This window comes from Manacus vitellinus, unplaced genomic scaffold, assembly GCF_001715985.3.
Source record: "Manacus vitellinus isolate BGI_N305 unplaced genomic scaffold, ASM171598v3 scaffold_4_pilon, whole genome shotgun sequence".
Taxonomy (NCBI): Eukaryota; Metazoa; Chordata; class Aves; order Passeriformes; family Pipridae; genus Manacus; species Manacus vitellinus.
Genome location: NW_021940604.1, coordinates 33,411,994 through 33,438,742, shown reverse-complemented (window position 1 = coordinate 33,438,742; position 26,749 = coordinate 33,411,994). Strand labels below are relative to the sequence as shown.

The following is a 26,749-nucleotide window of genomic DNA, read 5'->3' as shown; positions in this document are numbered from 1 at the left end:
CTTCCCGCCCCGCAGTAAGGCTCACGTTGGTGCGTGCTCCAGCCTGGGCGGCTTGGGAAGCTCCGAGCGCCCGTAGTTCAGCCTGCGGTTAACAGGTGTCTGAAGCGTTTTGGAACAGAGACCAGTCAGCTCCCGCAAGCCTTAAGGTCTGGAGTGCTGCGCTTTTATGTTAAATAACAATAATAATTAAAAAAAGGGTGAGGTGGCACTGTTCGTTTGGGTGACATGGAAAATGCCGGCTGTAGAAACGCTTGTGTTTCCTTTCTGAATTTGCAACGGAGAGATTTATTCTGTATTCAAAAGCAAAACAACTACAAAGCACGAGCTTGTTTGAAATACATAGAGATTATTTTCAGTGTTCTCAAATTGTATGTTGTGTTTTGCTCTGACTGCTGAGCATTTGAATGAGCTTAAAAATTGAACGTAAAACGTTTAGGGGGGAAGAAAAAAAAAGCAAGATAAGTTTATTGTATGTTTCTTGTGGTGTTTTTTCCTTTTTTTTTTTTTTTTTTTTTTTTTTTTTTTTTTTTTCAGATGGCATCTCCTTCCCATTGTACTTTCAGGCTGAAGGGATGACACCTCTTCTCCATACCATACAGCCTTTGATTACTTCTGTTCTGTCTTGCCTTCTTCCCTTTCCCTATCTGCTCTTCCCTAGTCTTCTGTTGATTCCCATACTCCTTCCCCCCCACCCCCTTTCCTTCCTTCTCCCTTAACTGTCTCTTTTTTTAATAGTTGTCATCTCAGTGGTCTCCTATTCTGGTGAGCCCTCTCTGTTGACAGTGACTGTTCACGGCAGTTCAGGTCTTTCTCCTGAACTGTCTGCCATTCTTTTTGCTGGAGAGGATCACCTCAGTGACGAGCTGGCAAAACTCTCTGAGCAGCCTCTGTTCTCTGACATTTGCCTCGTTCATCCTATCATACCAGCCTTGTTTGGCACTTAAAACTGGACGGTAACTGAAAGCTGGTTTGGCACTTTTGCTGTGACAGGCATAGCTGGTAGAGGGACGGGGCAGCAGTGGCAGTGCTGTCTCAAACTGCCTCAGCAAGGCTGGTCGGGCTTCACTGAAGAGAGCAGGTTCTGTTTCCAGGTGTGTTTCCCAGCCCACTGCTCTGTCTTGGAGCTGCTCCTGTTTTGCTCCGTTCCTCTCATTTGAGCTTTCCAGAGGCTGTATTCACAGGGATGCAGATTTACGTAAGTATTGTGGAAATAAATAGATGTTTTGGCTTCTGCTTGGAGATAATCAGGCAATGGTCTCACACTCAGCTTGTTTTTCTTGTCCATTTGTGGTTTTCTATTCAGGCTCCTAACCAGAGAGTCAAGATAATTTTGACAACAGGAGTAAATACCTGGAAAGATGCCAAGGGAACTGCAGATCTCCATTTGCTGAGGACAGTGTGGCTCCATTCTTCACAAAAATAAGGAGATATTCTGTGTATGAATCACAACCAAATATGTATAAAATAAATCAAGCTATTGCAAGAAAATAATTTTTTTAAAGAAATTAAAATCCAGAATATGAAGATCTGGACAAAGTAATTTACTGCATATTCTTTTGCTGATCATCCATGTACACATTATGGTGGAAGAGGTTTTGAGTCAAGCACAGATGATACTCCTGCACCTTTTCAACAGTTTAAATCAAATTTCCAGTCTTTGAACCTGTAATAGCAGCTATTGCCGGTAAAATTTTATTACAAATCTTATTACAAATAGATGAAGGCTTTATTCTGCATACTTACTGCAATGGGCCATGGTTGTACTGTTTTAGTGATGTTTCCTTGGCATCTAGTTACTTTTTTATAGCCTAGTGTAACACAGAAACATGGCAGGGATTAAGAATGGGAACATTCAGGTGTGTGCCTGTGAGTTGTGTACTGCTGTCTGATTTACCTGGGAGGAAATCTGCATTTGAGGCACTACAATAAATTGTTGTCTTCTTAAGCAGCAGTGGAGGGAAGAATTAGATTAAAGACAGGGAAAAAAACCAGTTCTTGTTCAGAAAAATCCCAAGGCAATTTGACTTTTAATGAACAGCTCCATTTCAGTGAGTGCTTGAAATTGTCACTGAACCAATTAAGGCAAAATTTCTGCATCGTGTCGTAGGCTAACTACAAAAGTTCAGAAAGTGCTTGTCATACAGGTGTGGAAGTTTTCAAGAAAAGCTGCATAATTTTATTTTATTAGTTCTTGAGGAAATGTAATACATAATTCAAATTGAATTACGTATTTTCAAATTTAAAAGCTTAAGCGTTATTTTGCATCAGAGAGATTACGCTTTACAGACCCTGTGTGGGTGAGAGCATCAGCTGAAGATTTTTCCACCACAGCACTGTCAGACCCCAGCTGTGAGATACCCAAGTGTGGGCGTAGCTCTGACAAATGGTCTTTTGTACCTGGGAACAGAACTATTTCTGCAGGGAGAACCACCAAGAAGTAAATAGGTGCTATGGGAGGTGTGCTGTGGCCTGTACTTCAGACCAGATGAACGTTACGTGAAGATTAGGGTTTAATTTTGTAATGAGAGAGAGGAAATTGTACTCTGCTTGTCAGCCTCATTGCTGCGGTGGCTTTTTCACTGATGCAAAGCTAAAACAGAGCTCTTAAATGGTGCCTGAACACACACTTCCATTTTCTGGGCTGTGCAACCCTATGGATATCTGCTCTGCATTTAAACCTGGGCCTTGCACATTGTGGTGGGGCTCCCTGTGGGGTTGGTAAGAGAGGCCTGTGCAGCAGCAGCTGCTGCAGGGCACGGGACATCTGCAGGCCCAGGTCATTGGCGGGAAGGGAGCCCAGGGAATTCTAGCTGTTTATCAGTGCTGAGTTTCCCGGGAACAATCACACAAGAGTAGTTCCTTCTTCCAGCCTTGCCCCTAATAAAAATGGTCAGTTTAGTTGTGGCTATTTGAAATATTCCTGGGTGTCTCCTGTTCTTGAATTCAGTCGTTTTTCTGGCTACATGCAAGACTATGCTTCCAGTGTTTCTTCATGACTTGTAGTCTAGCCAGTTTGGGTAAATCTAGTCTAGTAACCTTATGCATTGAGATAAATTCTCAGTGAGATTTTTTTACTTTAAAAGTTAATTTCATCTTTTAGTTATTAAAAGTATGATAGTACTTGTTCTGTCTCTACTGTGGAGGCTGCTATTTTTTATAGGTTCTTACATGATAAAACAAGTAGAAGTTATTTTAAAAGCAATTTATAGGTACTCATATTCTGATGGAGCCATTCCAGTTGACCTGCAGTGTGCTGTTCAGTAAGAGTATGGCGGGGAGGTGCTTTCCTTTCTCTCTGCTCAGAATAAGGCTTCATATTGACAGACTTCAGGGTTAGCAAGGAAATCAGAAGATCCCCATCTAAGCACTGAGCTTTCTGTGACAATAAAGCTAACAGAGAGACACATTTTAAAAAAATTAAAAAAAAAAAAAAAAGGACTACTTTGCTAAGCCAGGAAAATGAAGGAAAATAATACAGCCCAAAAGCAGAAACTTTTGGGGCAGGCCAGTTGCAAACTTGCATTACAATTCGCTCTTACCTCATCAGTGGATATGCCAGGGCTCTTTCACTTCAGGGTTTTCTATAACAAATCAGCCTGGGATCTCTGTGATATTACTGAAAAGTGAAAAATTTGTAGTGAGAAAGGTTAAAATGGGCAATATTATAAACAGCTGAGGGAAAGGCAGCCTTTCTCTTGGAAAGTGTTGAATATACTTATATATAACATTGATGCCAGCATTTGTAACAATATAGGACTGAAAAAGCCTCAGTATTTTAGTGCTCACTAATAGGGCTTCTTCCAGTCTGGTTGATCTTGAGGGAACTTGGGTTTGCAGCTGCCATACCTGCACATCTATGAGAAGGTTGACTTTTAGTGAGGAAGGGAAAATGGGCTCAGTACTAATTGTGTAATCTTGCCCTAGATGCAGGAAATAAATGGAATTATGGCTAATCCTTTTTACTTTTAGATAATACTGTCTCTTAAGACCGTGCATGCCAGCTGTAATTTTTAAAGCTTTTGGTGCTGGAGTTACGCTAAGCTTCAGTGTGTTTTGGGAGCAAGTCCCACTAGCTCTATACTAACTGTTCCATGTCCCTTTACTGTTAGTGCAGGACTGAAACTTTTTAAGAGCAAAAGGAATACAGAGCTTCTGTGATGCTATGTTAGGTATATAATTCCTTGTCTTCTCAGAAAGGCTTATGAGTGAGCTTACACAGTATTTGCTTTATTTGTTTTTAGATCCATACAGTTGCCTGTGAACTCATACTATGATATTATTTCATATTAGTTTCTGCCTTAATTTCCATGCGGCCCCTACCGAATTGAGCTGCTAAGTGGGCATTAATGTTTGCATATATTGTTATTGACTTTAGGAAAATAGTTGGCAAACTGTTTTGGTCTTTGTTAAATTTTACTTTAAGGTCATAATGTTATCACTTTTAAACTAAGTACAAACAGTATCTATACAATTAGCATGAAAATTGTGTATAATGGTGTGGAAACTTTTTACAGCGCACATAATGCAGGATATCAAGTGTTAGTACCAAGATATTAAGCATTAGTACACGGAAAGTAAGATATTTTAATAAGAATTTGTGTGTGATGCATAAATAGTTAACTGTTGGAGTCTAGTTTACATTGCACAGTTATAAGGATAATAAAATGTATGTTATATGATGTGTAATATAGTAGTATGAAGCGCAGATGTCTGTAACTCTGTTACCTTTCTCATCCTTAGTTCCCAGGTTAAACAGTGACTAAACCAGCTTTTTTCCTTTCCATTGTTATAAAGTCCTTTTGTGATGAATCCAACGTTATTCTTGTTATTTTAGTGCAATAGCCCATGCAGATAATGCTGTTTGTGAACATTGGTCATAAACATAACCACTGTCACCATTGTACTTCCTTTTCTCTCCAAGAAAAGACCTAGGTGTCATGCACTCAGAGTTGGCATGTATGATTGATTTTAAATTGTACTATCAGTTTCCAGATATCTTTTTTTTTGCTAAATTTCACTTCTTTTTTATACCTTACTTTTCTCTCTTTTATTGCAGGTAGGATTGGGTATTCCCCTGAAAAGACCACAAGTTTGATCTCAAATCATGCCCATCTAGGATCTTGAGAATTAGAAAGAAGCAAGGACCATTAGGGTAAGAATTTGCTACAGACTACCTCCTTGTCTGTGGTTGGGAGTGGCACAACTTGTTCAAAGTGATAGCTGTGTGGTAGAGTTGTAGAAAGATGGGGTCTGTATTACTTTTCAGCTGATGCAATGCAGCAGAGTAAATAAGTTTGTGTTTGTTTTTTTATTTGCTTTTTCTCTGACTTCACCTCTTAGTCTTTGGGATGGAGTAAAAAGGAATGTGGGGGTGGCTGCAATATTCCTCCCTGCAGAATATTGTTGTTGGTCTGGGGACTTAGGGGATATGGGAACAGCCTGTGTTGTTAACTTCTCATAGCCAATAACTTCTGTTTTAATTGTACTGCCCAGATGATGGAGCTGATGCATCAGGGTGTAGTGCTAAGCTTTCTCAGGCTGGGGCTTCTCACAGTTTGAAATGTTGCTACTTTTTTTCCCATGTCTAGCTCTTGGGATCTTCAGAATTTGCAAGGGGGCAACTTCTATGAAGACTATGAAGTGCTTAGATTCCATGGCAGTAAGCAGAATAGAAGTATGTAGAAAATAAATGTAGTTTTTCGTTGAAATTTTTTGATTGAAAAGTTGTTTGTGTCTACCATACTGGTAATTTCTCTTGCTCCAAAAATGAACAGCACATGATCAGTCCACATGGTTTTATTTTGTGCATGTAGGTCAGCTTCGGAGGTAGCTGTTGCTGGTTACGTACAAGGCCAATTTGAGATACACGCAAAAACAGATATGCCTTTGTGGCCCCAGTGATGGTGCAAGCCATGAAGTTGTGTTGCAGATGTGATGTGTGTTCAGTTTTGCTTTTACAGTGACTCATTTTGAAAGGTAAGTGGCTGAGACCCTCATGCAATTGCATGGATGATGTCCAGATTGAAGCAAATAGTCAAACTGCACAGCGTTTGATGCCCTGCTGCTGCAGTTCAAAGTTGTGGATGTGGTGCAAATATAGCCCAACAGTCAAACTAGCTCAGGACCAGTGGCAGCTCTCAGGCAAGCTTGTAGCCTTACAAACTTTCCCACAGGTTACAAACAAGTTTTCATGAAGGTATAATTTAACTCCAGGAGTTCCAGTTGGGTCTCCACGGGGAGTCTCTGGGTATCTGTTGACATCTGCAGAGAGCAATCCAATGCTCCAGGAAAAGGCCATGAGCACTTGCCCTTTTTAGTTTCCAGGAAACTGATCTGCCTGAATCTCGTGGTTTGCAGCACTGAACACAGCCCTGCTTTGGGGTTTCTTGAGTAGTCAAAGTGAAGCTTTGTGTTGCTTACTTACTTGCTCCTGAAAGAAGTGAGCTGGAGTGAGGAAAGACTGTCTGCATCCATACACATCAAAGTCAACAGAGGGGCTTTCATGTTTACCTTAAACAATTCCTGTGCCACCCAGAAAAACCCTCAGCAAAGTCATTTGGAGAAGCCCTCTGTCATGCTTCAGACTGTGGGATGAATCACTGCTTTCCACGCCTGGCAGAAAGTGTGTTTTAGTGCATCTCCTGGAAGAATTAATTCCTTGAAACCCTTGCCTGAAGTCCCTCTGTGACCTGCTGCAGCCTGGCAAATACACCTGACAAGTGGCTAGCATGCCAACTCACGCTGCTTTGCTCCTCCCCAGGAGATGCAAGGTCTAAGTGTTCACTACTTTCACTGTGGTGCTCCTTGTACCACCATGCTAGACTGGCTTTTAAGTAGAATGAAAGGTTGGTATTCACATGCTTCAGGCTGAGGTTTTGGAGGTATTTGGACAGACAGAGCTTACAAGTGAGCTGTAAACTGGTTTGGGACAATGCTAATGCTTAGCTGTACTGGATGATTTAGAGGGATATTTTGTATGTCCCTCAAAGTACAGATTAGCCTGGGAGCTGGTGACCCAGGTTTCAGTTAGCAGCATTCCCTCTGATAGTGGCTTGTCTACAGTGAAAGTAAATCTTGAAACGTTGGCAGTCAGTGGTGACACTCTGGAGCACCCAGTCCAAACTGCATACTGAGGTGGGACAGATTCTTTGTGTTCTGGAGGTGGCTATGCTCACCATAAACCATAATTGGGCACTAGAGACTAGACTGGGAGAGAGATTTGCATGTAGCCCAATTAATCCCATCTGCCTGCACCTGAGATGGAAGAAACAAAATTTTTCAGACTGTTCATGTATCCTACTCTGAAATTTACTGCCTGTAGATTTCAGCTCTTTTTATGATACTAAAAGGAGGGAGGTGACTGAATATTAGTGATGTCCTATGAGGAATATATGAATGATAGACTTGTCTGGAAGGCTCTAAAAGAGAAAAGCAGCCCTTAAACAGGACTGGGCTAATAAAATTTGTCAAGACGTCATCAACAAAAGAGGAAGGAGAAGGGGAAGAAAAATGGTGGGAACCTTGTGTAGCACCATGTAGTCTCTTGGAGTGCAGTCACAAAATGAAATACAAGCTCTTGTAAGAAACAACTGACAGAGCTGAGATGGGAACAAACTAGGACAGGAATCCCATGAACTGGGTTGTCCATTATAGCCATCTTTCTTTCTCCTCTGTGCTTTGGGCTGCTTATTTTTGCTGGAGGCTTTCTGGGTGGCTAGGAGGGGGGTGAGCATAAAGTGAAGAATCTTCTTGTCCTGACCCAAGAATAGGGTTGGTCACTTCTCTCCCTGTCCCCCTGACCTTTCCTGCTGTCAGGTTGCTTATTGTGAAAACTAAACTGGTTTGGGTTGAAAAATAGGTCCATTTATTGTTTTAAAGGATTTATCACAAGTTAAGTTTTGGTATGTGTTTAAGGTTATGAACATTGTAATAGGTATGAAGTTTTACTTTTTCAGGCATAATATTTATTTAAAATTGTTTTGAGGCATTACTGCCAGCATTTGCTCATGGTAAAATAGTTGCAGAAAGAACAATTTTTTTAAATTTGAAATGCTGTTCATATTCCCTGGGTGAATGCGTTTCTCATTTTGTGCCTCATTTTTGTTCTTTATGTATGGTTCTCCTAGCACTTGAAGCCTTGGTCAATTCAGTTTTAACTGAATGCAAAATTACCCAAAGCTCAACTCACTTTTACAAATAGTATTTTGTAATATGTTTTAAGTTGGATGTCCTGACTCCAGCTGCTGCAGCAGCAGATGTTTTGGGCAGAGATGTGCTCTTTTTTGGTGTGCATAAAACAGTCTCATATTCTGAAAAAATTACTCTGCAAAATGCAAGTCCCTAATACAGAGTGGTGGTAATGACAGAAATATCTATCCAGATAATTTAATGATGCTTAGGGTTGTACTGTGGGTTTTGTTAATCCATGGGGGAAATCCCTCATTTTATTTTCCTTCTTAGGGACATATTGAGCCCATTTATCAGCGTAGAGAAATTTAGGTTGGAAGGGACCTTTGGTGTCATTTGGTCCAACCTCCTACACAAAGCATGTTTGACTAGATAGGTAAATTTTAATTTGTATCTAATTTGAATTTCCTGTTTCCCAATTTTTTGTCCATTGCCTCTTGTCCTCTTACTCTGCACTTCTGAGAAGAGCCTGGCACCATCATCTCTGCACCCTCCAACTCTAACTGTAGACAGCACTAAAGTCTCCCTGGAGCCATCTCTTCTCCAGGTTGAACAAATCCTTAAGCTTTCATGCATCCTGTGCTTCAGCTCCCTAACCATCCTCGTGGCCTTTCACTAGACTTCCCCAGTATACCTATGTCTTTCTATAATTAGGATACCACCTGGTATATGGTCTTCCCAGTGGTGAGTAGAGAAGAGTAAACACTTCTCCTGACCTGCTGGTACACTCCTGTTAATTCAGCCCAGTACACACTGGGTGGTCTTTGCCACAAGGCACACGGCTGACTCGTGTTCAGCTGGTTGTTCATTGCAGGTCCTTCTCTGCAGAGCTGCTCCCCATCAGTCAACCTCCAGCCTGCACTGCTGTGTGGGGTTATTCCCTCCTGGATGCAGGACTTTGCATTTGCAGTGATGATCCTCATGAGGTTCCTGTTGCTCCCTTTCTCCAGCTTGTCCTGGTCTCTCTAAGCAGCAGTCTGCCCTCCAGCCTCTTGACTGTCCCCCACGTAATTTGTGAACTTGGTACATGTCCGCTCCATTTCAGCACAGTATCAGTCCCTGAGGGGTACCACTGACAAACAGCGGCCAGCTGGGTTTTGTATGGATAACATAGTAGTAGTCTGGCTAATTCTCCACTCAGCATTCATCCTAAGATGCAGAGGTTGGTGGTGTTCATTATGTATTATTTTCAAGCTATGAAATCTATATTCAATCAGAGGAACCTGGTTTTGATATTCTGCACACTTACACACATCTCTGTGGAGGTGAAAATAAGTTTTCTTCTTTCCACTGAAGAGAAGATCTGTGTTAACTGTTGGTTAGCCAGCCAAGACGGGTGAAGGAATGGGAGGGGATGTGATAGCCTTGTCTGGATGAGGCAGTGGCTGCTCCAATAGATAAGAAAACATTCTTTATAAAACCAAAAGATGTGCTAGAAGTATGTAGTCTCTATTAACACAGTTCATATCCACAGATACATATTTATTGAGATGCAAGATGTCTGCCCTGAGGCTGACTTCTAATAGAACTTCCCAGCAGGCCTCGTCTAACTCTGATTACACCTGGGACTACGAGTACTATGAGTACGGACCAGTGTCATTTGAAGGCCTGAAGGCTCATAAATGTAAGTTCAGTAGAGACATATTTTATTGCAACTGAGCTTCCCGTCTTAATGTTCCTACTCTTCATTCGTGACTGATTATTGCACAAAAATATCTCTCTCCTAATTCTTAAGATTTTCTGCAATTAGAGGTATTACTCTATTTATTAGATTATTATAATTGTTTATTATTCTGTGTCCTTTTGTTGACTGTTTTTCTTGTGCATGAAAGAACCAAGGCTGTGGTAGAAATTTGTCAATACTAATACTGTCAGAAAAGTTTACAACAGCAGACACAGCCACTGCTGCTTCTGGCGACTACTCGGTATGATCTGTGTTGCTTTGCTCTTGCTCCTTTTAATGGTAAAAAGACAGTGGTGGACAGCCTTACTGCTTTTGTTTTTCTTCATGGAAAATAAATGTAAGGCTTTTGTAAGATCTAAAATAAAAGAAGAATTTTCTCCTTCTGAGCAAACTTTTATTATTGGGAATTTCCTCATGGGAGGAGTGTGCTAAATTCAGTGTTCTAATAATACTGTTTTACAGTAGAAGTAATAAGTGGACAATAGGGACCAGAGAGATGAAAAATATGGGTTGGAATTGGGAGAAAATTTAGCTAGGACAAGCTAGTAGAGCTAGACCAACATTTATCTAAAATCTAGGCAATGGCTTTGGATTTTATGATTTATTTTTTTAGAGGAGATGGTTGTGGGGGGGGGGAAACAAATAAAGAGGGGGGAAAAAGTAACAGAGACCAACTCAGAATTACCGGATGGTTTGCAAGCGCTTTGTCAAAGAGAAACAAACAATCTTGTTTCTTTGTTTCTGATCTGGATACACTGTGAGAGGGTTTGAGCATCAGTCGTCAAAGTACTGGGAAAGGGTCTCTTCAGCGCTGGAGCACTGGTCCAGGGTGGGATACATACTTGTTAAAGTTATTAATGCTAAAAAAAAAAGAAAAAAAAAGAAAAAAAGTAGAATTTGGTTTTTAGTCTGAATTGTACTTAACCTTTTTTTTTCTTTCTGAAGAAAAGTCTGCTGGTTAGTGTCTGTATTTTTACAAATGAGCAGTACCTGAAAAACTTAGGTTAGCTTTTGTCATGTTTCTAAATTATCTTTCATACTTCCACTTAATCAGAGGCCAAACCTGATTGCAAATATCACCAATTGCAAAGATTAGCTGCAGTGTTATGTACATACCTTCTTTTTAGCTCGGTGTGTCAACCAGCATGATGGGAGAAAAAATATAAATGATAGTTGTCTCTGGATTGTGGAAGGCATAGCTGCAAATCAGATCTTGGATTGCCATTGAAGTGATTGCCATGCTAAGTGTGGCAGCTGAGCTTTCCTGTCCGGCTGTGTCGTTCACAGAGCAGGAACATTCTGGACAGCTCTTACTAGAAAACATGACAGAAGTAACAACTGCTTTTCAGGTGGAGCTTGATGAAAGATGTTGTTAGTAGCACTGAATCAGTGACCTAGGAAATCCCTTCTGGTTGTTTTTTTGGTGGTTTTCTTTTGTTTCTGTTTTTTAGTTTTGTTTGTGTGTTTGTTTTAACTGATAGAATGGAGTTGGCTCTGTTACCTTCAGTGTTACTGCATGCATTCCTCTGAGGGCAGAGTTTAATCTAGTAAAGGAACAGTCTGTGTCTGTGTTGTGTATGTGATGATATTTCTTGACACAGTGTGTTCTTGGAATGTGTCTTGTTCTGGCTATTAGCAGCTGGGTTGAGACTGTTGTGAAATATGGAGGTGATATGATCAGACATGAAGTTCTCTGAAATCCTAAGATGAGGAGGAAGGAGGGGAGGAGATTACACGGGGTTGTATTAGGAGGGACACCTTGGATATTTACAAATAAGAGATGTTAATGAACGCCTGTAACTTTTATGTGGGAGATCTCAATGGGGAATGGACTCCAGTCTAGGTGAGGCAGGCTGGCAGTAACACTTGACCAGCTGTAAAACATCACTGGCTCTTCTTAAAGATAGAGGTGTACGATTTTTTCTTATTATTACTTATTTATTTGATATACACTGTATTCAACCCAAAATGAGAGGGCACTGTTTTCAACCATAACATAGGAGGAATTCTACAAGAGAGAGCTGGAGGACACTTTTGGATTAACGTTGATTTAATTAACTGTAAGCAAGGGGAGATTGCTAATATTTGATGTATATATAAAGGAACTCAGAAGACTGTTTCTGAAAGCAGAGAAAAATTATTCAAAGTGACCTGTGAAGAAAAGGATTGACAAAATAATCTAATACACAAAAATACATTTCTTAAAAAAAGTGGAGGTGGGGAGAAGATGAGGTATTCAAATGCCACAGTGACTTTTCAAATATATGACTGGAAAAAAAACCCAAACAAACCAAAAAGGATGTTCTGTCTGAGGAGGATTGAAAGCAGGAACTAGAAATCTGAAAATCTACAAGAGTAGAGACCAGATGTTTTATAAATTAAAGCTTTAGAAAGTAAATAGACAAATATATTAAGAGATACTTGTGACTGGCAGAGAAAAGAACAAAATCCTTTTTTGTGCCTTTGAAACAGAGACAACCTCAGAAACATTGGAGAGGTAAGATAGGTAGGAATGATCAGGGCAGTCAGATCTGCTGTCAGGATGTTATGAGTCTATTACGAAGAAAAGGAAGGTTGAAACTGCAACTTGAGAAAGTCATGGTATACTTTTACAATCTATTCATAACTTAGGGCAGTATTATAAACGTAAGTGCTTCATGCCATATTTTTTGAACAGAAGTTGTGTTATGTACTGTTTATTTTGAGTAAGTGTTCAGAAGTTAGTAGATTTGGATAATTTGCACTTGAGTGAGACCTAAATGAAATACTGAAGAGAACTCAGGTCATCATCTTGTATTTTAAACAAATCCAAATAATGTAACTGACACAGCAGAGGGTTGGAAGTGTGGCAGGAGGCACAGTTAAGCAAGGCAGATGTAGCTTTATGCTCAGTAAATTTAGGAATTCCTTTGTGGGGGAGGAACAACAAAAAAAACACAAGACAGGCTTGTTATTCATCACATAATGCTGGTGGGTGTGAGTTTTGTGGGGAGTAGTAGTTTATCAGAATTATATTTTTTTTTAAATTCCCCCTGCCACCTTAGTTAATGGATTAAGTTTTGCAGCTCGATCAATATAATCTATATGCATAATTTTTAGTCATCTTGGTCACACTTTACATTCTGGTTATCAATGCAGTTGCATATAATTCAAGCATGTCTGACTAACTGGTCATTACTAGTAGCTGGTTAAGTGGTAAATTTTTTAATGGGAGTATTTCTTTTTAGATGAAATTTTTGGGTATTACAAAGTCCAGCAGGATGGTAGATAATCATGAATTATTTTCTATTAGTAAGGTCCAACACAAGGTGCATCTTGAACCACTGCATACAGGCTATACTTACAGAATGGTTCTGAAAGGAAAGTAGGACACACAATTAACAGAAATAAACTCATTCCAGTATACTTTAAGTAAAAAGGGGTATTACAAACTCAACTCCCCCATCACGGAGACCTATACTTGCACCGCCCTCTAGTTATTTTACACAGGGTGTTGAGAGGGAAAGATGTGGCATAGGAGAGATGGAATAAATATTGCAGTGGGAGACTTGAAACTTAACCTCCTTACTTTACTAGAGAAAGGAATTAAGGAGCGACTTGATTTTCACAGGGAGAAAATCTCAGGTTGCAGCAGGCATTTTGACTTTGCAGGGAAAGAACAAATGATTTGAGTTGATTTCCAATTTTCACATATGCCTTTTAGCATGGAAGATATTTCACAGTGAGAGTGTGATTAACAGCTGGGGTCAAGTACCAGGCAGGATAGCTGATTCTTTGCGTTTTTGTTCTCTTTAGTTAGTGCTGTAGGAAATTTAACAGTTCTGTGCTGTGCCTGCTGCACTGGGTCAGACAGATCATCGTGTAGCTTTACAGCCAGTGAGGATCTCTGAGGTTTGGTAGTGGCTGTGTAATGAGGGGTTAAGGGTAGAAAGGATTCCAGTCCTGACCAAGACTTCCTTCTTGCATGTTTGTGTGTTATTTTTTTTGAACTTCTACTGTGGAAGTTTTGAAAACTTGCATAAACAAAAAATAACTAACTGATAGTTGAAAAAGTAGCTGGACCAGGTCATATTTTGTGTTGGTGTTCTGCATCTTTGGTCCTTGATTATCAGTTGATTGTTGTCTGGAGATATGTTTGTCCCACTTGGACCTCTCTAAATCAAGCTTCTGGAAACTTTGAACTTCCCTCAGGAGCAATTGTGGATCAGCTTTTGTTGTAGTTTTATACTTTTTTATTTTTCCTAGTGAAATTTCCCATACCAAGTCTCTTGCTAGTAGGCTTAGACTACATTGTCTAGCTCGGGCCTTAATGCTAAATAACCTCGGCACACCACATAAATTGCGTAAGAGAAACTCCATCCCCTCTGCAGTCACAGTTGCGGGGTGGGGGCGGAGGGGAACATTAGGCATTGAGCTTTTTAGACTGGGGGAGAGGGAGACCGGAGTTTTTGTTTATTTTTTTTCCTCTGCGGACTGCCAGCACTGCCTGGGTGCCCTTGGGAGCTGCCGAGGCCCAGAGGAGCTCCTGTTCGTCCCCCGGTGAGAGAGTCCTTGCGGTGCTTGCTGTAGAGGGGCTCGCACACCACTCTTGTCACAGGGGCTGCCACTCCCTTGTGCGGTTTTTTTTAGGGTCTCCCTGCTCTTCGTTGGACGGACCAGCAGCTCCGTCTCTCGCCAGCCGCCGCGTCCATGGCTGAGGGCTGGGGGCCGGGCCCGGGCCCGGCGTGGAGTGCCTGGAGCGAGCATTTTTTCGGAGACGGCTTGCCTGTAGCCGGCACCATCCGCGGAGGAGCTTCCGACCACCCCCCCTCTGGGATGCAGCAAGATAGTCCGTGGAGGGCGGGTGGAGGGGCTCGTTTTGGAGTCTCGGAGCAGCTCCCGCCGCTGAGATCCGCCATTGGCCACGCGGGGCTCGTGGAGCTCGGCCCCGCTCCCCTGGCCCTCCCTTCGCCTGTCCCCCCCTCCTTAGCAAACACTTTCGTGTCCTTAAACTGAGACAACTTTGAAGTCGTAAGTGGACATAGATTTGTTTTAAGTAGGACTGGCAAATTTTTCTATGGTCCATTTGGTACGAATGAGAACAGTAGGTACATTTTATGCACACAGGTAAAAAGCTATGCTCTTCCCGATGACTTCTGTATTTGGCTATTGCATTGGTGTTTTCCTTTTGATTAACTGGTGGTCTGACTTTTTTGTCCAAATCCGCTTGGCTCCTCTGACGTTGTACTGCAGTTTTCTTTACTCGAGTTGGAAACTCAAAAATTATCCAAAATTATCGTTTATATGTTGATTATTCATATTTGTTGAAGTAGCAAATAGTTTCATCTGTGGTTCTGTATATTTCAAAACCCTCTGTCTTGCCGCTAAAAGAAAGCTAGGTCTTCCTAAACATATTGTGTCAAAGAAATCCATTAAAGGTCAGAAACCTAATGGTCTGGGGAAGAAATAATTTAAAATAGCAGGAGTTCAGTTCTACAAAGACAAAGGATTTTGCTGCAAATCAGATAAACCTCTCTTCTGAGTTCTAGGACTGAAGTTGTTTCCAAAGCACAATGCTTGGAAATGGGCCAGGCATCACAAAGGTAGCTGCTCTTATTTTACTAACCAAGGGAAATAAGTATCTTCCCTCTTTAATTTTCTTTCTAGTTTGTCTAGATATCAGTAAAATTCAGGCTAGAAATGAGAATTTCAATGGCAACTTTCTGTTTAAACATAGATAATGATAAATTTGATCATTCTTCCTCTTTGCTGCCCAGGAATAAGCTGCAAATTATTTTGGATTTGCAGTCATGGTGTATGTGGAAGGCAGCTTTCTGCAAGTGCAGGTAAAATACTGATCATCCTGTTTTCTCTTTTTTCACCAGATTCCATTGTGATTGGATTTTGGGTTGGTCTTGCAGTTTTTGTCATCTTCATGTTTTTTGTCCTGACCCTGCTGACGAAGACAGGAGCACCTCATCAAGAGTGAGTTTGAAAATGGGAATAAGAAATCCAGCCTACTAAGTGGCACATCTGGTCTCTTGCAGCCCCCAAACAAGCAGTGACAAAGCTGACATTGTACTGGCTCAGCACGGTCTTGTTCTAGTCCGTTCTTATGAATCAGTGCAGTCTATCTTCATTTCAAACAATCTGAGCATACTCATGCTAAAAGGAAGTTTGTGGGTAGGCTGCCAAACAGGTACAGGTGCTTTTAGATTACTGTTCTGCACATAAATGGCGAGCTCTAGGTGAACTCAATTTATCTTGGAGTGGAAGTGTGAATATTGATGTAGTATATGCAAATAAAAGATAGTGCGGATGCTAAAGGAAGGAAGCTGAAATCTGGCAGGTTTCCACATTTGTGTGTTCAAATCCAAAGGGTAGATATCAGTAGTCTGTACAAAATCTTCCCTTAACCCCCGAGGTCTCGGAGTGTCTTAGTTTCTGCTGAGAAATTCCAGTAGATGCTGAAGTACAGATCAGCTCCATGTTTGTTTAAAGCCAGGGTGCCTTTATAATAATAAATAAAGATGAAAGTCCTTTATTTCTTATTCTTTCTGGCTGATAATTATGTGTAGACTGTGCCTTGCCTCAATGATTTATCTGCATTTGCACAGCACCCAGGCTGCCATTGTTCCTTTGTATGAGAAAGTTTGAAGCTACATCTCCTCTCAGACTTGTGTGCCATAAAGTAGAAATAAAAAGCCTCTCTGGAGGTGAGAACACTTGCAGACAGGTAGCAATGATGAGAAGCTGATTGTGAAAGGCAATTGTTAGTGCTTACTGCTTCCTAAAGCAGCCTGTCTCTGCCTACTGGAGGCCCTTTGCTATTTAATCATATGTAGACTGGCTCTGAAACTTCACATAATAGCACATCTCTAAAGACAGGGCCACATTAGAGAGGGCATATGTATATTGTGAGCTTCTTCTGTGCTCCTGAAGTTTTGTTTCTGTGAGAAGAAAATAGAGGCAGAAGAATTGAGCTTACCAGATCCGACTTGTTGGTATTTTTGTTTCCCTTAGAGACTGTTATAAAGCAGACAAACCTTGCTCCCAAACAAATTCAAAGTCCTTCTAAGTGTTGATGTGCTGCCCCTTTCCCCTAAAGACCTTGTTAGACCTAGTTGAGCATCTGAATCTGTATCCCAGGTGAATAATTTGAGAGGGGAAGAAGTAATTAAGTCAAATATACAACACAGAGAATTTAATATGAATATTTGTCAAAAGTTTTTACACTTGTAAAAATGTACTTCTAGGTAGCAGAGGCCTGCTTAGTGTCTCCCACTGTTTTTCTGTTTTTCATCAATTTTCTTGAACAGGTTGTCTAGAGAGTTTGTGAAACCTCCATCTCTGGTCAGCTTCTACATCCAGATAAACTGATCTGAACTCAGGCCTTGCCTTTATCATCAGGCTAAAGACCTCCAGAAGTCCCTTCCTTTCTAAACCTTAATATAATTTTTCTTCAGTTTCTGAAGCGAGCCCAATTATTCCTTCCTGTATTTGCTTTAAACCTCTTTGCAGCTTTGGGATCTGTGTGCTTGAGTGTTCACCCATTTACTAGGTACACTGAGTTGGCACTCAACAAATCTGAGCACTATTTTTTTGACGTTTGATAATCAAATGTGTGTGGTATTGAACATGGATCATCCAGGAATACACTAAGTACAGGGAATCCTGTGTCCTCTTATTTCTGATACATGTATATAAAAACTGGAGAACACCTACCTGTAAAACCAGTGCAGAGTGTGATTTTAGTTTGCCTGCATCTTCTGTTTTCACACCTGACTGGATTCTTCATGACCTGGTGTTTCATTAGCGGGCTGTCTTGCAGCCCTCCTTTAGATAGATATTAATGGGATTCCTAGGTCTTGGGAGAAAGCCAGCTTGATTGATGGATGTGTCTCTGACTTCAGCAAGGCTATTTGGCTGTTCTTTAAAGTACCATTAATGTGAGAGATAAGTGTAACTGGTCTCAGATGGATGGATCCAAGGTAGAATACTCTGATTTTTCTAGTAATATGCTTTTCTTGGCTTAATATAAAGGGGCATGATAGGATGTATTTTCCAGAATTATAAAAGATGTTCAGAATTGGATACATTCTCAGACCAGAAGGGTCAGGATTTTGATGGGGAGAGGCAGAAATTTAATCAGTTATGGAAATTTTGTCTGTTGCATTTCTCTTTTGTTTGCCTGCATATTAGGATGTGTAGAAGATTTGCTTGTGTGACAAAAAATTTTTGTTGAAAATCTTACTGAATTTCTATCTGAGAAATGCTCTCATTCATCACTCAGGAGTAGCTAGTATGCTTTCTTTGTTTCTGCATGTGAAAATGTCCTTAAAAATACATTTTTGCAATAAATGCAAGAGTTTGTGTAACCTATCTGTAAAAAATATTGGCTGGTGTAATGTCAAAGCTTCGTGCAGCAATTTAGGCAAGTTGTACCACTACTTGCAGTAAAAAAATGACAGAGAATTTTTTTTTTCCCCAAGAAATCAGTTGGTTTTGGTTAAGGATTCTAAGGTGAAACCCAGTCAGAGAAATGCAGACTCATTGAAACAGAAACTTCTAAAGATATATGTGTGTTTTTGCTGAATACTTATTCAGGGAGATTTCTCAGGTTCAGGGTAGCACTTCAGGATTGCTACTAAGGATATGTTCAGATGCCCAAGTTCCCCTTAGGTTACCAAACCCTACTGTTTTGGAGGATTGGCTCCTTATTCCTTTCCATTGTTTGCCAAGTACCCCTTGTACCCCAAGTACCTCACTTCAGAGGCTGTTGAGAGAAGGGATATTTAAGCTATAGAAGAATCTCAAATGTCAGTCTCAATCTAGTATGGTTCTGTTAGAATGATATACTAGGTAAAATGGTCTGTACCCTGACAGTGCACTCAAGTCCAGTGGGCAGAGTCGAGAGCTTAGTGCTGAGTCCAGCAGACCAGAACCCATAGGCTGGAAGATTCCCATAAAAGGGAGGTTGGGTAAGTTCAATGGCAGCTACTTGTTTTGAGTGGTTTTCAGTATGTATGTTGCTCAAGGTGTCTCCCTGAATAAGTCATTCACCTTTCTGCTTTCTTGTTGGCAACTTTTGGAACTCAGAGGGTTGTGTTGGCTCAAATATTGCAAAAAGAATTTGATTGTCCAGGTGGCTGTGCTCCCTTACACAGTAAAACTAGGATTTCTGAGGCTGCTTTTCTTATTTTAAGTGTTCTGAAAAGGTATCTGCTGAAGTGTTCTTGCATATTGTAATGAGCAAGACTATGCAAGTTTCTAGTCTAGTTAAAAAAAATTCCTCTCCAAAATACCGAGATGGTGTTTTTGAATTTCAGAATCCAAAAATATCACTGTATATTAGACCACGTGTTCCCTGCTCATGAATACAGGATTATTCCTTATAGTACGTCCTCAGCATTCTGGGTCATTGTAAAATGTGTTGACATCTTCTATTCTTCCATTTAGATTAGGTTGCTGTTGCCAGTCTTGTGTGCCCCTCTGCACTGTCAGCCTTTGCTCCTTTATAGCTCACTGGATTATAAAGCACTTTCTACACCTATGAAGAAATTTTACTTCTCTAGTGGATGCATTTTAAGCTTTCTTCTGCAGTCACCTCTTCCTAGGCTTACAGTGCTTGTTCTTCTTTCTGTGCTTATTTGCCACCTCCCCTGTTTGTGCCACAGTACTGCATAGAAACTCGTGGGGCAGATTTGCAAAACTATGTAGGAGACTTATATAGTGGTGCTTTTTATTGCATTACAAAGATATAAATGTCAGTTGTCAGTTCTGAAGGCTACTGCAAAATTATTCCAGTCTGTTTGCATCCTGGTGTGTATACAGTAGATTATTAGTTACTGGTCTGTCTTGCATCAGTTTAAATGTTATTTTTCTACATGCTTCACTTTGACATGCAGAATGAGCCAATACAGTTTTGACAAACTAGAGAACTGCTTTGATTTGAAGGCTAGTGGAAGTGATTTTGTTAGGACAGGATTCTATCATCTAATGGAAGTAAATTAGCATTTAAGAAGCAGAGATCTTTAAGGTTAACTATGCCTGAAAGACTAATGGTAGGCATTCTGTGAACTCGAAGGTTTTAAGGGTAGATTTCTGAAGGTGTCATCTGAGGCTTTCAAAAGCATGTAGGCACTTATCTCTTACTGCAGGCTTGAGAGAATTAAATTACAGCATTTTTCTGAAAAACTCTTAAGTGCTGGGTGCACCTTTAGGTGTCCAATTATCTGACTCCAGTGTCATTTGCTGCATGTTCAGATGTAAACAGTATGATTTTTTAACAAATTCTGTATTCTGAGAATATGTTTAGATTTTCATTGCTCATCCTCTGAATACCTCTACTGCATTTCAGATGCAAATAACTTGCACTTTGTGATGATAGCATATAAAATCAGCCTGAAAAAGAATGTATTGCTATCTGTATGACTTCCATCTAGCTTGAGCTTTTCTCACCCCCACGTGTTTATGGCTCCTGCAAAGTCCATGCAGATTGGTGCTGATTTGAGCTAAGATTTATACAGAAAACTCCAAAGAAATATGTTTCACTGTCCTTCCTGGGCTGTGTGCCTGAATTGTCTTTGAAGCAGTCTTTAGTTCCTGCCCTTCTAATTTGTAAATCTGAATGTCATCAATCGAAGTCAGGAGAAAAGATGGTTTGATGTCTGGACAACCAAGTACTCAAGCTATGCCTTAGTGAGAGCAGTGCTGCCTGTGCCTCAGAAAGATTTTATCTATCAAGATTTTTTTCTCAAAGTGTTCTTATAAGCCATTTAAAAAAATGTTATTACTTGATACTACTTGATATCAAGAGGAAATCCTGAAGAGTATTTCTAAGCTCATTCAGTGAGGTGATTATTACAGTATATTTACTGGAAGTGCCATTTAAGAGTGCTGGCATTAACTTATTCCCATGGAAAATTATCATGACAAATCAAGACTTGAAATAGCTTCAGCAGAAAATAATCAATATTGCTGGCTTTAAAAGTTTGTGGTAGATAAACCATAGGGTTTCCTTTCTTCCTGATCATAGTGGTTGTTGAAACCACCAAATTTGCTGATAAGGACTCAAATAGTTCTACTTTCATGTTTACTGTATTTTTCTTTTTCCTCCCTAGCAATGCAGAGCCTTCTGAAAAAAGATTTCGCATGAATAGCTTTGTGGCAGATTTTGGAAGACCTCTGGAGTCTGAGAGGGTCTTTTCTCGTCAAATGGCTGAAGAATCCCAGTCACTTTTCCATTTCTGTATTAATGAAGTGGAACATACGAACAAAGCAAAAGAGAGTCAGAAAGGTCCAGGTCTGGAGAGTAATATCCACTTCCAGGAGGTTCCCAGAAGCAGTGGAGTGTTCGAGGAAGACCTACATTGTCTTCCAAAATTTAACATTCCTAACTTTGTGAACACTGAGCAGAACTCTTCATTAGGTGAGGATGATCTCCTCATCTCAGAGCCACCAATCATTTTAGAAAGCAAACTGGTCATGCAATCTTCCCATCGGATCCTTGACTGAAAAAATCTTTTATGTTAAGGTAAAAGATTGTCCAGTTTGGACCCTTTCTTGGCCTTCTGCTATTCTGACAGAAGGTATTTCAGACCTGTGCTTTTTATTGTATGTAAGACTGGCTGTGCTACTAGAACTCAGTTTAAACAAGAAGTAAAACACTAAATGCTTTATTATGATGTTTTCTGTGGTCTAAACTTTTTGCCCAGCCAGCGTTATTTTTGCTTCGTGATTTTTTTTTTTGTTTCTTGTTTTGTTCTTTGATTTTAAAGGACTGCTTATGACCAGCTTCTGAAGGATCCCGTAACAATTTATGAGGACTGTGAGGGCTGGAGCCTGGTACTGGGAAGTGTGTGAAAATTCCTTGGCCAAGAAAAGTGTAAATCTCAAAGTGAGACTGAAGTAAGGAATAAACAGGCAGCCTCTGGGGAGGTTCTGTAGCTTCTGCTACTTCCAGTAACGATGCCTGAAACTAAGCAGCACAATAAATATCTGCTTGGGATTAGCTTCAGTTTCTGATTCCTAACTGTTTTTGGTGTAGGTTAAAGCCAATTTACAAAGCTTCCAGAGGGAATACCTTGGAAATTAAATTGTTTGGCTACAGTGTTTACAAAATGCCATCACCACATGCTGCTGACTAAAAGCAAATTGGTGCCTGTACTTACAGTACTTCAGAGTGACATTCCAACAGCTGCCCAGTGATGATGAGGAATTAGTATTCTACACACAAACACAGACCGTGATTTGACTCTTTTTTTTTTTGGTTGTTTTAATTGCTGATGTGAACTTCCAGTTCAGCAAGTGTAGGATTCAGTAGCTAAATCACAGGAAATAAGAAAAAAACTATTTTTCTTTTGCCAGTGCAGTTACTACATGCAAATGTAACATTAAGCTGGTGTTGCTTATAGGCTGAACCTTCCTACACTTTTTGGCTTTATAAACAGCCCTTTCTTTATTCATGGGCCATGGAAGGGCTAGCAGGCTTTGAATTGTTGAGAACACCAGCTCCAAATGTGAAGCTAAGCTCTGCTTGCTCCATCTTTTTGTACTCAATTGGGATGGTGTTGCAACCTCAGCTACTCTCCCAATTAAAGGTTTGTCAACAAATTGAATAAGTGTAGTTTCAACCTTTATTTTTTAGAGACAGAATAAGGTTCTGAACCTTAGAGAGTACTTAAATTATATTTCAGCTTTCCTCAAAAGATGGTAATTGATGACCAAATGGTTTTAGAGCAAGCACAGAAGATACAGAGGCACCAGGTTCAAATCTTTTGCTTGATTTGGAGTATGCTCTGCAGGAAATTCTTAATTGAAATGAAAATAAGTGGATGCCAGATACTGTGCCTGTTTTTTATTTTTTTTTTCTGAAACTGACCTACTTTGTACACAACATGTCTGTGTCGGAGGGAAAATGTAGTAGTGGCCTGCTGATACATTCTCCAGACACTTAAATGCTGATTAATTAATTCTTCCTTCACCTTACAGATAGGAAAAAGCAGAGAATGGGTTGAATATTTAAAGAATTAAAAACGTGCAGGAAACATATTTGGTTTTTATCTTCTGTGCCCTTGTTATAAACCAGTTATTGCTAAATTTCCTGTTTTCAAATGTAATTCTTACACTACTTGCTGGTTGTTTAAAGTAATGGGATTACAGTTAAAACAAAGCAGAGACTGTTTTAAACTAGCAGATTTTTGTTGAAAATATTCCAGGAAAAGAGTGAAGTGAACCCTGTTCTAAATGAGCATGGCTCCATGGGCTGCAGATCTCCAGTAAAACATTTCAAGTGCAGAAAAGGCCTTCTTTCACAGGAAGTAATTAACTACAAGTTTGAAGGCTGTAGCTGTGGACTGTTCTCTTCCCAAATTAAGAAATTTGGGAAACCTGTCTCCGAATGTGGCAACTACTTCCTGCTGAGGCATTTCAAATAACTGCTAGCTATCTGAACTGAAGCTCAACATTGTTCTTGCTAACAAGTTCTGGGACTTTTACTAAGCGTGGCTTTTATAGCCTATTTCTGAATTAGTGAGCTGCCTTCAGTAATGATTGAGCCATTCTTCTTATTTTTTTTCTTCCATTGCAATGCTTCAAAACAGAAATGCTGCTTAAAGGAGAGAAAAATCTTTGTAGAATCCCTCTCTTCTGCAATCAAGAAATGAAGGGTTTTTTAAAAGCATTTAAAACTCTGCTTCCTAGAACCATTTAGGTTGGAAAAAGATCTTTCTGAGTCCAGCCATTAACTCAGCACTGCCTCAACTAAACCATGTCCCCAGGTGCCACATCTATGTGTCTTTTTAAATCCTCCAGGGGTGGTGACTCCACCACTTCCCCAAGCAAGCCTGTTCCAGTGCTTGACAAGCCTTTTGGGGAAGAAATCTCAAAAGTTTCAGATGTTTCAAAAAATGCAGGTCTGATTTTAGAAAAAGAAAATGCTGCCATTCCCAATAGGCTAGCCTTTTTCTGCTGCTACCTTAAACCTTTGTGGCTTTTCTTTGGGTGTATAAGTAAGTGCTACTTTGGGGAGAAAAGGGGGAAGCATTTTGTGTACGGATGATGGTGACAATGCCTAGATGAAAGGTATTTAATAAAATGACAAAGAGATAATGTCAACTAACACCACATTTGAATTGTATTCTAAGTGTCCTTCTGAAGCATGTATTAATCCTGTAAAGCTATTTAAGTGTTTGGTTCCTGCCTCTGTTATTCCCCGATGATGGTTATACTTTTTTCACCTTATTTTCCTTCTATTCTTCTATTTTTAAAGTCCTTCATGCTACTTTTTACAGAAAAATAACCTGGCAGTCCCCACTGCAAAGCTCTCACACCACTTCAGAGACACAGTGGCAGCAACACAGTCTGATTCAGTTTTTCGTTCTACCTCTGCATTAGAGTCAAAGGCAAATGCAGAAACGTTCTGCAGTCTTCAAAAACAGTTATTTTAAAGGTTTCTTTCCTTTCTTTTTCCTTTTTAGGAACTAACAGAGATACTTTGCCTCAGGGGAAAGGGCAATATATAACATGTTTAAAAAAATTCATCGTTATCCAGAAAACCAATAAGTGCATTCATTATGAAGTGAATAGAAAGTGTTCTGACCAGAGTAATCCTTCAAAATGAATAGTTGGAATTTAATGGTGTTTGAAAATGGAATTTTTGTGAGTTTTTGTATTGTTTGGCCTCAAGCCTCTTCTCAAAACTCACTATAAATGAGTGAGTAGATTTAACTGCAGAGATAGACAGCTCCTCTAAGATAACTACATGCATAAACATGTCTTGTATTCTGTAAGAACTTACTAGGTTGAGTTATTTATTCCACTTTTCAAAGGTGAATACTTGCAAAATGTTCTTCTATGTAAACAAGTTTTAGCTGTGTACCTTTTTTTAAAAAAAAAAACCCAAAACCTAAAATGCAAAATCAGAAAATGCCTGCTCAATATAGAAAAGAAAGGGAAAGGTAAAACTGTGAACTTCTCTACTAAAATCTTAGTGCTATACAGTAGTTGAGACTAAAAGGTGAAGTAAATGATATATGTTTGTCATGCAGTTAAGTATTTATTCACCTGAGCTCTAGATCTTGAATACTGTAACACATTTTTTGCCACTTCTTAGCCTCAGGTATGGCAGATAAGGGTGCTGAAGCAATGAGGCTGCACACACACACAGAGAATTCGATTTCGGAATTTCTCCACAAATCTCTGCATTCCCCTTTTATTAACCTCTTCAGGTAAACAGAGCCTGCTGTTGCCATTCAGTTAACTAGAATTCCCAGGACTTTTTGCAAACTCAGTGTTTTGATTCACACACTCCCTCTCAGCTCCAAGGCTGAAACACTCCCTTTTGATTCCAATTATCTGAATGAAGATGCATCTGACTCAGCTTGTTCCCACATTGGGTAGTGACAGGTAGCAAGGACAGCAGAAGGCAGAACCTTCTACCACACATTCTCCAACAAGACCAAGAGTTGGAGGCATGTGCTTTCTTGCTTTTGGACAAGAGGTATGTGGTTAGCTTTATGAAAGGCTAATTATAATTCAAAGTTATCATGGAACTTTCTGTTCAAAAGAGTCAGGGCAGCACTTGATGCAAGGTCCTCCCCTCCCTGCAGAAGTGGATTTGCACAGCTAGTGCTAGTATACTCATTATTTATCCTTATATTTTCCAAAATAGGTGAAATATGGGATAGAGTGGCTGACTTCAAAATGTATTATGTGCTATCAAATAAAGTCTTCACACCTGCTAACCTATTTAATTTGCTACATGAACAATTCTGACATGTATTTCAGAGAACCTGAAATGGAACACATTGCTGCTGTCTCTGCCCCGAGTGCCATGATGAGATCTGATCCTTTTCTGCACATCCTGTTTACCTCTCTTGAAGCAATGCATTCTCTGTAATCTGGGTCCCTGAGTCACCTAGCCAGCTGCTCACTCGATTTCTTAAAAGCTTCAAACATGAGAATTCAAATTATTATACTCCACCTGCTTTGCTATAAACAGGCGAATTCCAGCTAAGCATTAGACAATGATTTAAAGACATTATGTTTGATTCTTTTAATCCATCCATCATGCTGCCTCCTGGAAACGCATGATGAAATAGGACAGCACAAGAAGAGGAAAAACATACATAAGGAGTATAGAATTATGTAACTCCTGGAATGATCTCACTGAAACAATTAGTAAAAGCTAATCACTTGTTTTGTCAGCCTTTGCACAATTTCAGGGTATTTTCCCCTTTCTGTACTGTGAAGACTGCTGGAGAGTAAGTAACTAATAACTTTAGCAAAGAACTTAAAGCTTGCACCTTAGTTCTCCAAAAGGAACACCCCAACTACAGTCATCCAAGCCCAGAGTCTGTTACTGTGTGGAGTGCCCACTTCATGCTAAATGCCTTAAAAACTTCAGTGAGTGTACAACTACATAAATACATGTAAGAACACAGTGTTCATGGCATTCAAACACTTCTTAAAAAATTCTTATAGTCAGTTCTCAGCAAATGCTGTTATCTTACATAGTTTGAATTAAATTCTCTGTCTATTTTACTGAGCAGGGACAGTATTATTTGTCATTACTGTAAGATATAATGTGGTTTATACTAAGGCACTCTTTTGATGACCTAAGCATTAAACATTTGAGAGAATTTCCAATAAGCAGAAATATTCCCCCTCGGATTCCTGTCCTAGGCAGTGCCCTAGAGTACCCCCATCCAGGAACTGACCTCTCTGGGAACACAAGGGTTGCTCTAATTTTTAAAAAGTTCACACTTCATGTCACACACTTTAATATAGTCTTACATGTATAGCAAATTGTACAGGAAGTAAATGGTAAGTTGCAATATTATTCAATTTTATCCTTTTCATTTGCAAAACAGACTCAAATCAATAAAATACAGCATA

General features: G+C 39.8%; 1 protein-coding gene across 6 annotated transcripts; it reads left to right on the top strand.

Annotated features, from left to right (window-relative positions):
* MRAP2 (melanocortin 2 receptor accessory protein 2) lies at positions 1-22,193 on the top strand. Of its 6 annotated transcripts, none has more exons than XM_018078389.2 (8): positions 1-146; positions 5,057-5,152; positions 5,589-5,674; positions 5,814-5,976; positions 9,662-9,811; positions 15,736-15,835; positions 20,974-21,281; positions 21,631-22,193. In XM_018078389.2, exons 5-8 carry the CDS (start codon positions 9,685-9,687, stop codon positions 21,651-21,653), a joined length of 558 nt encoding a protein of 185 aa, XP_017933878.1. In that variant the 5' UTR covers positions 1-146; positions 5,057-5,152; positions 5,589-5,674; positions 5,814-5,976; positions 9,662-9,684; the 3' UTR covers positions 21,654-22,193. The 6 variants fall into 6 exon arrangements, with proteins under 6 accessions (XP_017933878.1, XP_008918567.1, XP_017933877.1 ...); XM_008920319.3 differs by having other exon boundaries at positions 20,974-21,386; XM_018078388.2 differs by having other exon boundaries at positions 20,974-22,193.
* Positions 22,194-26,749: the final 4,556 nt, after the last annotated feature.